A 14,572-nucleotide genomic window follows, 5' to 3' on the forward strand; every position below is an offset into this window, starting at 1 on the left:
AGAGGGGCATACTGTACCACATTATTCTATTATCATACTACCACATTATTTCACAGAAATGGTTGTTATACATAACATAGAAGTTTATAAAATATGATGCAATATGAAGTAACAGAAATGAGCTCCACTGCGGTCAACTACAACATTAAAGTACTTTATACATGTTAATGCATTAATAATAGTGACATGATATAATAACATAACAATGAGTTTTCTGCTTAAGAAGTACTTTTACTTTAAGTACATCTTGTTAATATTTCTGTATCTTTACTTAAGCCAACTTTTAAATGCAGGGTATTTGTAATTATGTATTAGTATTTTTATAGTTTGGTACTGCAGCTTTTACTTATGTACAGTAAAAATCTGAATACTTCTTTCAACATCAGTTTTATAGTAATTCACAGTTTAATTATGTTGTCATTTTAACATTGCAGCATGTTTTGGAAAATGAAGTGCTCTTTTCATGATCATCCAAGCTAATCACTAGCGACTTTTGAGGAGACACACTTTCAAAATGAATATTCATTAATCCAGACTTGTAATAGTAGCACTAAATTAAAGCTGTAATGCATTGCCTTTAATGCCATGAGCTCTTTGCAAATCAAACCTTCATTTCACCCTGCTCAGCCTTTTTGACAGAGAAACCAAAGCACACAACTGAAGAACAAAGTATGAATTATATTTCAAATAAAAGAGCACACAATTTGACAGTTCATCTGACTTTATTGAGAGATGTGAGACGCAGCTAGCCATGCAGAGAACTAGCCTGGTAGTGTGCATTAAGGTGAGAAAGGGAATTCACCTGGTTAATACTGATCCTGAGCCAATCTTGGTTCTAGTCAGGTGAAGGTAATGTTTAGGATTAGTATGGTGCAGACTGATCCCAGATGGACACTTTGTAAAAGCTGCAATACTCCCAAAGCTGGAGTCAAAATTCAAATCTTTGCAAATGCACAGGTATGCACTGACATGTGTGTGGTTATGCTGGAATAATATTAAATAAAGTGAGTGACTAGAACTGTTGTGCATAGTATTTGAAAAGATTTGTGCTGACAGGGCTAGATATTAATTGAGCAAAAGGGATGCATACACTAATAAGTGGGACAATAATCTCCTGTAATTTGTAACTGTGAAGTTAATGCCCTTAGTTGGCTCCTGAATAGCTGCAAACCTCTTGGTCAGAGTGCTATTCAGAGCCAATATATACAGTATCTTTATAAGGCTATTTACAAATACTGTCATGTTTTTATTTACATTTATTGCTGCAACAAAGGCAGTTTGTCACTGCCTTATGGTTTATAATGACAGAGCAATAAATCAAATGGTGTGCAGTGATTTTGCCTCACATTAAGTAACAGCAACAATAACAGTCCCTCAGAGTTACTTAAAAGTGATCACGTGTGCTGGGAGAAACATTAGCCATTCATCAAAAATACATTTTTGACAGCTGTTGTTTGGTACATGAAACTCTGAGAGACTGAAAGTTGGAGAGTTTTCATCACTTTCTTTTTTGACAAATAACACTGAGTTTGGTTTTTTTTAATCATCATCCTGAATTACAGTATTTCTTTCCTTTGCTTCTCCACGCCAAAAGCAAGTAGATCAGAAAAGTCAAGACAGCACACCATCCTCATTGTTGTGGTACTCAACCAGATATGACAGCGAAGATTATACGGACATTTCATACAGATAAACAATGCAGAGAATATAATGACAGGAAGCGGATTCTAGTGGTGGATTTTAGAGTTACATGGAACAGAGTGAACTATAAAATCTATGTGCGTTAGTGTGTGTAAAGAGAATGTGATTGAAGGGCATACTGAGAAAGAAGCTCCCAGAGGTGCACGGAAAGCATTTGTCACATCAGAGCTGTGAAGAGCACAAATGTACCGTAATCTAATCACTGGAGAGCAGTATGAAATACAGAAACCCCTGTGTGTGTGTGTGTGTGTGTGTGTGTGTGTGTGTGTGTGTGTGTGTGTGTGTGTGTGTGTGTGTGTGTGGACTTTCATTTGACCAAAATGTAGCAGAGAAGACTGTTTTTAATTTTTACATACACGTAATGTAATACCTGAATCATTTTCTAATCGGAACAGGAGTGACACATATGCACATTGTGAATCCATATTGCAACAGCAGACATGTGCGCATAGTGAGCAGCAGTCTGCACACATGTAACTGGATCGTCATGGTTTATACCCTTAGTTGAATATACTAAACCAGATCTGTTTAAGGGTTTGAAATAACTAACCAAAAAATGTTTGCACAAGCCACTACAATAAACAGCTATACTCTTTCACAGTCTTTTATGTCTTGTTTTCTCTACACAAACAGTGAAATGAAGACAATTTGCACACAAAGTCGCTCACACTTCGCAGGCCTTGACATCATAGTAAGGTAGTCCTCTCCCATTTTTGCAGACAGGTGGCCAATGGCAATGGCTAGTGAGGTAGCCAGACTTCCTGCACACTATCCTCTTCAAAATGATGCTACATTTCTGTTGTGAGTGTGTATAACACTTCACAAAGTAAATGTTGTGCTACAAGAAAAGTAGCTCTAAATAACTCTGAAGAAGCCCCGCCCCCCATCCTCTCCTTAAAGTCAAAATCTGCAGTAAAAAGCAAAGTTGTGGGTCGACGTCCACTCAAGCTGCTAATTCGCTGCCACTTTTCGGAGGGGATGGAGGTGGTTGGTTGGCGGTCAGTGAGGTGTTGGGCAAACACTCCTGAGTATTCCTCCGTCATAGTGAACTTCTTTATCAAACTGAGGGTCAAGGAGAAGTGCGCTGCCATCATATTTCTAGCAGATACTTCACAGGGACCAAGCCTCTCTTCTTCCCGCTGCTCAGCCGGAGGAAACCGTCAATCTCCTCGTTCTTCCCCACGCAGATCTGCAGAGGGAGAGTGGGGGGGGGGGGGGGGGGGGTATGGAGCAGGAGGAGGGGCAAGTGACATTCAGTTATGTGAGAGAGTTAGACTAAGGCAAAAAGTGAGCTGTACTGGAAGCCATAACATGCTGTCCTCTGTAATCTCAGCAGTTTTCTGCATGAATTTACATACACTTATTCAGTGTGTTTGACAGAAAGAAAAAATGTGTGTATTTTATGTGTGTGTTCACCTGGGCCTCTTTCACGGTCATCTGGCCTTTGTCTCGGTTGCCTTGGAAACCATCTGTGACCTTCCACACCCGCTCGCCAGGACGGACCCGCTGCACAAAGTTGGCCGGAAATAATCCCACCTTGTCTCTGCTTTTCCCCTGGTAAAAACACGCACACGCATGCACACACACAAAGATATATATAGAAGTTTTCTGTCTGTGTGTAATTGTAAATTTCCTGTACTACAAAAATCAGTTGTGCTGGCTTCCCCTGGTTTGAGTTAAATTCCTCCTCTATGGAATAAATCAAAAAAGCAACTCTTGCATCTGCCCGCTTACATTTCAACACAAACAGCAAACCCAACACAGGCAGCTTCCACTACAGATCTCGACAGTCTTTACCTGAGCAATTAGATCGTTTTGTGTTTTCATCTTTGTTTACTTGACCAGATGCCTAAATATGCATCACATATGAATCCCAGTCACACACTGGAATTTGAATAAACTCAATGAGCAAGCATTGAAAGAAAATTAGTGTTTTTGTTCCCTAATTAGCAGCATCAGTACTAGACCAAAGGATCTGTATTTGTGGAGCCCTAATCCCCCTCTGTTCTCTTCAGAGACTTTGGCACACAGGTGTGCTCACCCATTTTTCTCATGTCCATATGTTGACATTTAGCAAAGGCATGTTTACACTAAAATGACATTTTTCTGTAAATCAATGTGGTTTGCATGGGTGAAAATTACTCAATATTGTAAAGTACTGTGTTTTGTATAATTGCACCATTTTACATGTATTTACATGAATTTTCATGTAAATATTGTACCAAATTCAAGTGTTGCCTCACTATAAGCATTCGAATGTAAACTGGACCGTCAGAGAAGAACAACGATTTTTGTTTTGTTTTGTCATGTAATCAGATTGGAACACAGGTTGCAGCAAAGAAAATCTCTAGGTAACTTAAAGTGTGTGTTATGGTTTATGTAAATACCTGTCTGTCCTTTGGCAGGTGAAGGTTAAGATCTTCAGCTGCCTCATTAAAATACGGACTGCATTATGTCTTCTCCCTCTTTCTCTTCATGCTAACTAGCTCTGCTAACACCCACACCTGCTGTCCTTCAAGCAGATCCGCCATCTCTTTAGTGTTACAGTCCCTGAGCAGCTCTGCTTTGAATAGAACTTCAACTAATCCCACGACTGTCTTACTGAAGTCTATATGTGTGTGTTATTGTGGTATCAATCTGGAGATCTGTAGTGATAATATTTTATTCACCTGAGCACTGGCTTATTATAAAGATAGAGATAGACAGAGAGAAATGTGACAATTTTTAAATGGTCACAGCACTTCTTTCATAGCTCACCTTCCACCAGTCCTCGTTGGAGTCATCTGTGACTTGAACTCTATCACCAGGCCTGGAGGAAAAACAGACAATTAAAGAGGTGGTATTATGCTCATTTTCGGGTTCAAAATCCTATTTACAAGAACAGGATTTACATGGTTTAATTTTCAAAAAAAACACCATATTTTTTGTCATACTGCACATTGCTGCAGCTCCTCTTTTCACCCTGTGTTGAAGGCTTTGTTTTAGCTCTGGAGTGATACATCTCGTCTCTAAATGATCTTTGTTGGGAGTTGCACATGCGCATTTCCTAGTTAAGGACTACTAGCCAATCAGAAGCAGAGAAGGGCAGGTCAGCGAAAAAACATTAAACAGCTTCGATTCAGCTGTAGGCCACATGTTGCCAACCAGGTTGGCAATTTGGACTGGAGCAAGAGTTTCAGAGTGGTGAGTTATTAATTTGTAACAAATGTATCTTTCATCCATAAAGTTTTAACTGAGCTCTGTCTCTACATTACAGTAACAACTTCATGTCCATTGACTGCCTGGAGGGTAGCTAGTGTTTGGAAGGGAGAGGAGAGGTGTGCTGCAGTTTTTGAGGGCGTGTTGGACTAGCCGCTCGGCGAGCATTATGACACGTATTTTCATTGTGACATCACAAGAAAGGGAAGTAAAGGCTGGACTACAAACGAGCTGTTTTCAGGCAGTTCAGAGCAGAGTTTTCTGTGGGAGATGGGAACTCCCTTTGGGGTGGACTTTAGGCTTTTTCACTTTGCAAACCTAGTACATACGCAAAAAAGATATATAACTCAATAAAGGAGAGGGAAAAAGCCATAAACCATAATACCACCTCTTTAAGCAAAGTGATCGATAAGAAAATATATTTTTTTATATATTCATCATCATTTGCAAATTACACCATGTAACATTTCGGGAAATATGCTAGTTTAGCATAAAGAATGGAAGCAAGGGGAAACAGCTAGCCTGACTCTATATCTTGATTGTTTAATCTGTTCAACAACAACAAAAAATAAATAAAATTGATAACAAGTTTCATACTGGAGCCCGGCCAGCTATATGCTAAGCTAACTGCTGCCTCTAGCTTCCTATCAAGTGTTCAGACATGAGAGTGGTGTCTGTCTTTTCAATAACTCTCGACACAAAAGTGATTAATATACCAAAACTATTACTTCAACAGAAACATTTTATAGTCACAAGAAGTGAGTCAAACGGTCAATGCTATGGTTGGCATCCTTTAAGTAGCAATTTGATAGTTTTATATCAAGTCATGCTTTAATTAAATTTTAGTCTCACATAGAAGTTGATGATTAGCCTACATTGGTCAGGTATCACTGCATAGCGGATGTCCCCAAATGCCTGTTTTCTAGCTTCTTTTGTGTTTTATCTATAGTATTGTAAATGTCACCATGCAAATTCTTTCTGAGGAAACTGGACGGCTTTGTCCATGTTAAGAAATGCCATGTGTCTTGTCTTCTTGCACAGACAGATCCTCCAGATTAGTAGTGGGTGTCATACCACACTCAGCAGTTTCCTACACCTACCAACATACAAAGACACTTTTTTTTTTATGTCACACACTCAACGCAGCTGTTTGTCCTTCCAGATTTCCAAGCATGCTCCCCCCTCCCAAACCGAACCTTGCAACCCCCTACAATCATCCCGCTGACGAGGCAGATGGCGTGTGAATGTTAGTATATTTTGGCCAGGTACACACTTCCTCCCCTTTCACCAGATTACTCTCATGTACAAGCACAGTACAGTATACAAAAGAAATTGGACTGACTGTAGTTCCAAATCATTCTTCTCTTGAGGGAGAAACTTGTAGAGAGCCACATAGGTGTGGATGGAGTGAACCTCTACTCTCTTTGGAGTCTGACAAAAACAGAAAAAAAGAGACAGATGAAGATAGTTATATGTAGTTTCCTCATGTGGAAGTCTGAAACTGAGAGAAAAGGATGAAGCGTTTGAGGGGGGTCGGCAGAGTGCATTTTCACCAAGAAAAAATAAGCGGAAAGAAGAGTATAACGCTGACTACACACCTTGAGGCTGACCCTGTCTTCTGAATCAGCCTTCTCGCTTTCAGGAGGGGTGAGCACTGGAGAGACAGACACATAAACACAAAGAGAGAGGGAGAGGGAAAAGAAAAAGGGAAAGAAAGTGTGTAAGAAAAAATGGTCACGTGTAAAACAAGAAAAAGAGGAAGAAAAAAAAGGGAGGGACACAAAGAGGGGTCTTGTCACATTGCGGCAAACAGAAGGAAGGCCAAAGCCAAGGTCATTTGCTGTAAAGTGGCAGCAGTACAAACAGAGATAATCCCTTCTCCTGGGACTGAAGACAGGGAGGTTAAAGCAATGTAGAGAGAACACCCACACCACCTCTATAGCGTACTGTATCTAGGCTTGTTATTACATGATCCACTGATCGTTATTTTGCATAATCATTAGATTCCACTACACGTTGATCCATCCATCCATCCATCCATCGTCAACTGCTTATCCTGTGTACAGGGTCGCGGGGGGGCTGGAGCCTATCCCAGCTGACATTGGGCGAAAGGCGGGGTACACCCTGGACAGGTCGCCAGTCCATCGCAGGGCCACACATAGACAGACAACCCCTCACGCTCACATTCACACGGACTACATGTTGATATTTTAGTCATAAAATAAAGAAATACATGCCTGTCCCTTCAGAACTGACTGAAGTCGAAATATTTTTTTGTCTATTTTTATATGAGGAAAAGTGTATTTATAAACTTTTTTGCCTGAGCTGAGTAGATATAGCGTAGGAAACACGTATCGTTTGAGAGAAATAAACCGTCTACCTAAGCAAAGGGTTCCAATTACAGGAAAAAAAAAAAAAACCCAACAACAACACACAACAACAGCATGGAATCAAAGTGCTTGGCTGTCTAGATCTCACTGCTATTACGAGAGTAATATATAGTATACGAGAACATTTTTCTTGCTTTCGGAAGCAAGACCTAGGAGGTGCCGGTACCGGTCTCTTCATTGATTTTGAATCTCTACTACAGGTGCAGAAGTGTGTTTAGCAGTTCTGGGAAAGGTTTTGCTGCAGATCATTTACAGACTTTGCTGCTTAATTTTGTATTTTCAAACCTGGTTTAGAGTTGTACAATGTAATCAACCCAAATTGACCTGTCATGTAATAATCGCTACATCGTTATTTATTCGACCAGCATGTTTCCACCGCTATTTGTTCCAAAATAGCGGTGGATTTCTAAACAAAAGCAGTTAGTGTAAAACCTTTTCAGTGATATTGTGGATGTTTTGTTCAATTTGCTGCCTCCATCCAGCTTTTCTAATTAGCTAAACTGCATAATAATGCTTAAATGGAAATGTGTGCCCCATTGTGTTTCTCTGTTGCATGTTAACTTTGGAAATTAAACCAAGCGTCCTTCTACATGAATTGTCTGTCTTTAATCACTTTTTTCCTTACATTAGATATTACATTAAATCACATTTACTCATTTGGCAGACGTTTTTATCCAAAGCGACTTACAATTGAGAAACAACATACAAGCATCAACAAAGCATCAAATACAGCACGAGATCTACAACTGACAATACTTACTAGTAAGTGCAATAAATACTAGTAAGAATACATATTGAATCAATGGGGTAAATACCTAGGGAAAGAAGTAAGAATTAACAAAAAAGTGCAATCAATACAAGATAATTGTAAGGGGATAGAAGAAGAGCACAGAAAGAGGTTGTTAGCAGGTTAGGAGTTAGAGGTGTTATAAGAGGAAGTGTTCTCGGAAGAGAGGAGTTTTCAAGAGCTTCTTGAAGTTAGAGAGGGATGCCCCTGCTCTGATGGCATGTGATAGCTTGTTCCACCATCGTGGTGTCACAGATGAGAACAGCCGGGACTGGGATTGTAAGTATAACTAATGTGTCTGCTGGTTGCCCAGCAATCTCACAGTGATTATAAGAATCCTCCTATAAAAACTTGGTAAGCTGGCGGTAGCTCCATATTTGCTGTACAGACATGAGTGGTACCAAACTCAAACTTTTATTCCATGGCAAGACAGCAAATAAGTGCTTCTCTCCAAAATGTTGAACTATTTCTTTATTAGAGAAACCAGAAGAAGAACACTTTCAACATGAATGGTAAACATCAGGTTTTTGTACCAGTCCCTCAGACTCAAAAAGCGAAGACGTTGCTCCAGATCCCTCAGTTTGCTTTGATGTTCAGCAATAATAATAATAGTGAAACGATCGATTATGAGAAGATCAATACCATCTAATGTCTGTTTGCAAATGGTTAGCTTACCACAAACACTGGAAACAGGGACAAAGGTAGCATGGATCTGTACAAAGGTAACAAAAACCACCTACCTAAAAATACACCTAATAGCACCTCTAAAGTACTTCAAATTAACACTTTTAGCGTGAGCACTTTGGGTTTTGTACAGATTATTCAAATGAGATATATGTAATGTGTGATCTTTAGAGGCTTTACTAGGTGGATTTCGTAACCTTTGGACACAGATTTACAGCTTTATAGCTTGGGGGGGGGGGAGCAAACAAGCATTTCTTTTTTAAATATTCAACTATTCCTTGTGAGTATTTATCTTGCCAAACTGTTACCATGTCGACAAACATCTGATTATCGGTTAAAAATTGAAAGGAAATATTTGACTTACTTCCTGGGATGTGTTCCTCTTCAGCTATTGGCTGGTTTTCTAGCTTGTCTTGAAGTTCTTCTGCCTGTAATAAAGAAAGGGTTGCAGCCAGCAAAGTCAACAATATTGTTGGTATGATTTATGGCAACATGAATTTATATGATCGACTGGGGTTGTATGTGTATTTTATGTGTTTTTATACCTCATGACATGGTGACTCTGAGATACTGCTGAAGCTGGAGCGGCTCATCTGAGCCAGTGATGTCCCATAGCGCAATGCCTCATACACAGGGTCAACAATGCCATTATCCGCCTCTACACACAGCCAGACAAGACGGAAAGCAGCAACACATGTGCAATATTATAGCTGACACTATACTGACCCCCCCCCCCCCCACCCCACACACACACACACACACACACACACACACACACACACACACACAGCCTGTCGGGCATCAAGGACCGAAGGCCACAGACATGGTGATTACTCATCCTGAGATTACAGTTGTTTGGTGCTGTGAGAAATCTGCCAGTGTTTCCATCACTCACCCTGGGCAGCAGGAGCCTCTCTGACCACACCCAGCGCATCAGTGCTTAGCAGAGGAGAGCTGAAGTTTCTCTTGAAAGCTCCTGTCTAACAGAGCGGCAGAGAGATGGGGAGGCAGGAGAGGAAGGACAGGGGAAGGAGAAGTGTTACTCTAGGTGGAAAAAAGACAAAGGGCAGATGTGGTATTTTGCTGTAAGACAATACCTGCGTGGTTTTATACAGGGAAGGTGGGGCTACAGTATGTGCGATAGAAAGAGTATCTGAAGATAAGATCAGTCTTGTGTTCTTTAAGTTTTGTGGCTCAACTGAAATCTCCAACTTTGACACTGATACATGGTGCCAAACACAAACACGTAACATCTAAGTATACACCATGTACATACACACTAAAAAAAGAAATTAGTGCAACAGAGGTACGCAGGGGAAAGCTAGTACAAGACCCCTCTTTGTGTACATATCTTCAATACTTTCACAGCCAACACATTGAAGGTTATTCAGCTACAGTATCTGTGCATGTATACTAATGTAGGATTAAAGTACAGTGAGGGAAATCAGTTTGACAGAAAAAAAGAGTCTCAACAAATACCATTGATATACTTTTCCATCCTGTCACATGTACTGTAGGTTAGATCAGCTAAAATGATCTATGCCTGCATAACTATTATTGCCCACTGATAGTGGCAATAATACCCTCACCATTAGTTTTAACAGGGAGCTTCTGAAGAAATGTCCCCCAACACTGCTGTATGCCTAATGGAGTATGACTAAACTTTATTCTCATCTGCCTTCAAGCAAATGTATCCACCTGGTCTGCTCATTGAAGTCTGTCACTGTCAAACTGGAGATCAACCGGTACAGATCTGCTACTGTACAACTTTGATATCTGATTGTGTTTCTTTATTTAGCTACAGTACATGACTCATCAGTCTAAGAGATACAATTACAAAGTCCTGCTTTTGTTAGAAGCTGTGATGAATCTGTTCCATCACCTCCAAATAGAAGCAGTTTACAAAGATAGTATATCAGCTTTATTCAATCTCTGGATCTCTTTTCATTTGGCTTACATTAAGTGATATATGGTAAGAAACAACATATCAGAAAATTTTCTTTAATCCTCTGCCATCCTGTGGTTCATTAAGTGGTTCAACTACCTTCAGTGTATATACAATTAAATAGTCCACATGCATTCACTGTGTTATGATGCATCAAGTGAGAGATCATTGAACATTTTCTATCTTTGTGTCTGAAAGTCAAAGTAAAGGAACATATTTATACATGTACACGATTTGACAGATGTAAACTTTCTGAAAAATACAGAAGTCATGTAAAAGTCGAACATTGCTTTAAGCTTTTGGGGGAGCGCGATAGCTGCTTTCAGGACTGACAGACAACAATTTGCCCAGAATCTCCTCTTTATCTCCTCGCTCACAGAACACAAACTTCACCTCTACACTGAAATAACTGCATGTACATAAGTAAACAGTGTGATTTTGTTGTTGTTATATCTATTCTTAACTAATAATGAAATTAAGATATAGACTAAAATACCCCATAACACCTCTTGCAAATTAAAATTACAAACACATGTAATAAAATAATATTTTTATCTATTTTTACCCATTTAGAAAGCACACAGTTGCTCACATAAATGTGTAGCGTAGAGCTGCAAATTATTATTATTTTTAAATCGATCAATCTGCAGATTATTGTATTGATAAACTGATTAACCGATTGGTCTATGAATTGTCCAACCAACATTCTAAAATCCAAAGCAATGATATGTATAGGAGAGAGGCAGCAGGTATTATCAAATAATTTCAAATAATTATTGACAATTTGATTAATCAACTAATCGTTGCAGCTCTAGTGTACAGATGTCTAGCTATGTTTCCTGTTTGCCTTGATTGCTCATGTGTCTCACCTGTGACTAATTACCCGGCCTGTTTGTGTCTGTGTGGTGTGTCCCAGTTGTGTTCAGTCTTTGTCGTGTTGTAGTCTAATGTTGAGTTTTCTGCCTTGTGCTCCATTTCCCCCTGGATTTCCGGATTGTTCCTCTGCTCTTGGATTACTCTGCCTTAGTTGGACTTTACCCCTGTATGTGGATTACCTTGCCTTTCGTTTGGACATTTCTGTAAGTGACTGTTTCTGTTAAATAAACCTGTAAACTGATCCAGCCTTGCTAGTGTCTGCATTTTGGGTCCATGCCTCAAATTCCCTGCCGTTGCACTCAGCCTTTCTGACACCCTTTCACATCTAGTAGCCAAATTCTACCCCTACAATCACATACCAACATATCAGCAATGGTGATTGTTCACTGGAGCATGACCGGACAGTCTTGGGAGACAAGCTGAAATTTCACACTGTTCAGCTGAGATCCACAGAAGGCAAAACTGGACTGACGACACTAACACAAATTTGCGTGTGTGTGTAAGTAAAGCTGTCCTGCAGAAGCAATTCTTTTGTGCAGTGCTCAGCAGGCATATTTCTTTAATCAAACTGTAATACATCTTTAAGTTTTATTAACATCGATTAGCTAAATGTTGTCATGAATCCAAAGTACTGGAGGTATTTTAAAGCAATTTGTCATATGGGTGCACTCAGCAAATGGGCTGAGAGCGAGCCAGAGGAACCGCAGTCATCGATATTCTTTTTTTTTTTTGTTAATTACACTACTTACTACTTTGTTTTTACTGCAGTGACCAGTGGTGGTATTCGGATCTTTTAATCAAGTGAAAGTGTGTGTGTGTGTGTGTGTGTGTGTGTGTGTGTGTGTGTGTGTGTGTATACACAGTCAAAATTAAATAAAAGTTAGGTACTTGGTTTGCAGAATTACAATTACTAGTGTTTCAATATTACGTGGTATATTATAGGCTTATTACGTACTGTAAGCAGCATTTAAATGATGTAGATGTAGCTCATTTTAACCATTTTATGATGATTGACTTTCTCCAACAAAATCTCCATCTTACTTATGAATTAGTTACGGAGTTGTAAGAGTCTTTTTCTAACAAATACTGACTTCTGTCTATTATTTCAACCTGTAGAAATCAACTTGTATCAAGAATTATCTAAAGATAAGTGAGAATCCTCAGATGAAGCTTTCTCTGAAGTTTTTGCCACAAAGGAAGTGTTGTTTTAAGAAAACAAAACTTTGTCTGATAGACTAAAAAGTTAGTTTTGAAGTGTGTGTGTGGAGTAACTGTAGCTCAGCCTCACACATAAATGTAGTAGAGTACAAAGTGCAATATTTCTCTCTGAAATGTAGAGGAGTAAAAGACACAAAATAAAAAATACCTGAAAAGGGTATTTGAGAACAGTACTGTCCTCAGTACCTTCCACCACTATGAAGGTGTAAGCTCAATTCAGTACTTTCACAGATATAGATATTCACACTAAGATGGCCGGCTCCTCCTGCTCTGTCTGGCCTCAAGTCATCCCAAGAGTCTGACTGGCTTCCCTACTCAGAAAATCAAGTTCTCCCCACCAATCCCATTCCTTACATTAATAATAATACTAATAAACTAATTTGAACACTTCTTTATCAACAACAAGACATTGCTGCCCAAAATCTGCTCTGCTCTGTTTTTTACTACATTCATGAAGACCAGCCAATGGTTAAAAATCACCCAAGCAACAAATGCAATATAAAATACATTTTCACAAGCTATCACACAGACTAGGTTTGGATGACGCACTTTGGTTGTCAGTGAACCCTGGACCTTAACTTAGGTTATATATGAAATAACCTCCAACTCCATCCAGTTTCAGTAAAATGCCTAATCCTTGCTTTGATGAGTGCGCAGTGATCAAAAAGGACACTGCCGAAGGCTTGGCGAGAGCCTGACGTGTCATATCCTCGAGGGATTGTGTGCGCCTCAAAAACACTGAATTTCACACTGAATTAGCCAGACCAGCTGGTATAGGGAGATATTGATTTTCCAACATAGTTGAGAGGGGAGGAAATAAATGTAGCATCTAGACAAGAGAGGAAAACAGGATGGTGTTATGTGAGAAGAGCAGCACATGCAGGGAGGAAGGACAAAAAGGCTGAGTGAAAAAATGTTGGGACCCGGCCACTGAACTTCATCAGTATCATCCTCTTCAGTTTTTGTTCATCTTATGGCAATTTTATCCCGCTGCTACCCTTTCACATGTTTCCTATTGTGTTAGTCTGCTTTGCAAAGCCCTGGTCAATCCACATTCTATTTATAACCTCTACCTTTTTTGTCTCTGCTGGTTTGAAAAGGGCTTTATCCTCTTTTAACAAGACGGGGGCTTTGAGGCTAAGCATATTAGCAGGACTAAAGGCTACGCCAGCTGACTTAGAGAGACAATTACTGCATCCAGATGCTGTTGAATTCTGCTGACACAATGCATTCTGGGTTAGTCTCTGGCCTACAGAGTACTCGTGCTTTTCCAGTCAATTTTACAAATACTCAGAACATAAAAATGGAATTAACTATGCAAGAAACATTTTTCCCATGGTAAGCTGGGCTACTGGGAGATAACTGCAGCAATGGAACAAAGCAATACAGGAATATTATTAATTAATTCAAAGCCACCCTCAACAGTGATTAAGCATTTTATGCTAATGAGTTTTGTCCTTTCATGGGTAGCAATGTTTACTTTCAGGGACAAGTGACATGAGAAAATACTAATGTATGTAACTAATGAAACTACAATAATAAAGCTTTAGGGAATAGTAAAAATGTCACTTTTTAAATAAGGTAGCTGAGAAAAAATAAAAAGCTCAGTCAAGATGCATTTGATTAAAATATTAAGACTGATAACAATATAATAATGTTGTTTGTTACACATATTTCCCTGTGACCCACTGGCCAGGTGGGAAATCCAGCTACTTTAAATGAGATTTTGGAAGAGCATCTCAGAGTTTCACACCCCTGTTAATACCAGATGAC

The 14,572-nt window shown here is 39.4% G+C and overlaps 1 protein-coding gene across 1 annotated transcript in view; it reads right to left on the bottom strand.

Annotated features, from left to right (window-relative positions):
- Positions 1-1,525: 1,525 nt before the first annotated feature.
- The window catches only part of LOC119915577 (SH3 and cysteine-rich domain-containing protein 2-like), a 29,247-nt gene continuing 16,200 nt past the window's right edge, over positions 1,526-14,572 (bottom strand). The window contains exons 4-11 of the mRNA XM_038735157.1: positions 9,656-9,740; positions 9,306-9,418; positions 9,125-9,188; positions 6,498-6,553; positions 6,242-6,330; positions 4,459-4,510; positions 3,118-3,255; positions 1,526-2,890 (exon numbers count right to left, since the gene is read on the bottom strand). Of these exons, the coding sequence (XP_038591085.1) occupies positions 2,792-2,890; positions 3,118-3,255; positions 4,459-4,510; positions 6,242-6,330; positions 6,498-6,553; positions 9,125-9,188; positions 9,306-9,418; positions 9,656-9,740 (696 nt within the window). The 3' untranslated portion in view covers positions 1,526-2,791. The remainder of the gene's footprint in view (positions 2,891-3,117; positions 3,256-4,458; positions 4,511-6,241; positions 6,331-6,497; positions 6,554-9,124; positions 9,189-9,305; positions 9,419-9,655; positions 9,741-14,572) is intronic.

Source organism: Micropterus salmoides, unplaced genomic scaffold, assembly GCF_014851395.1.
Source record: "Micropterus salmoides isolate LMB-PRFRI ecotype aquatic unplaced genomic scaffold, ASM1485139v1 Ms_hic_scaffold_21, whole genome shotgun sequence".
Taxonomy (NCBI): Eukaryota; Metazoa; Chordata; class Actinopteri; order Centrarchiformes; family Centrarchidae; genus Micropterus; species Micropterus salmoides.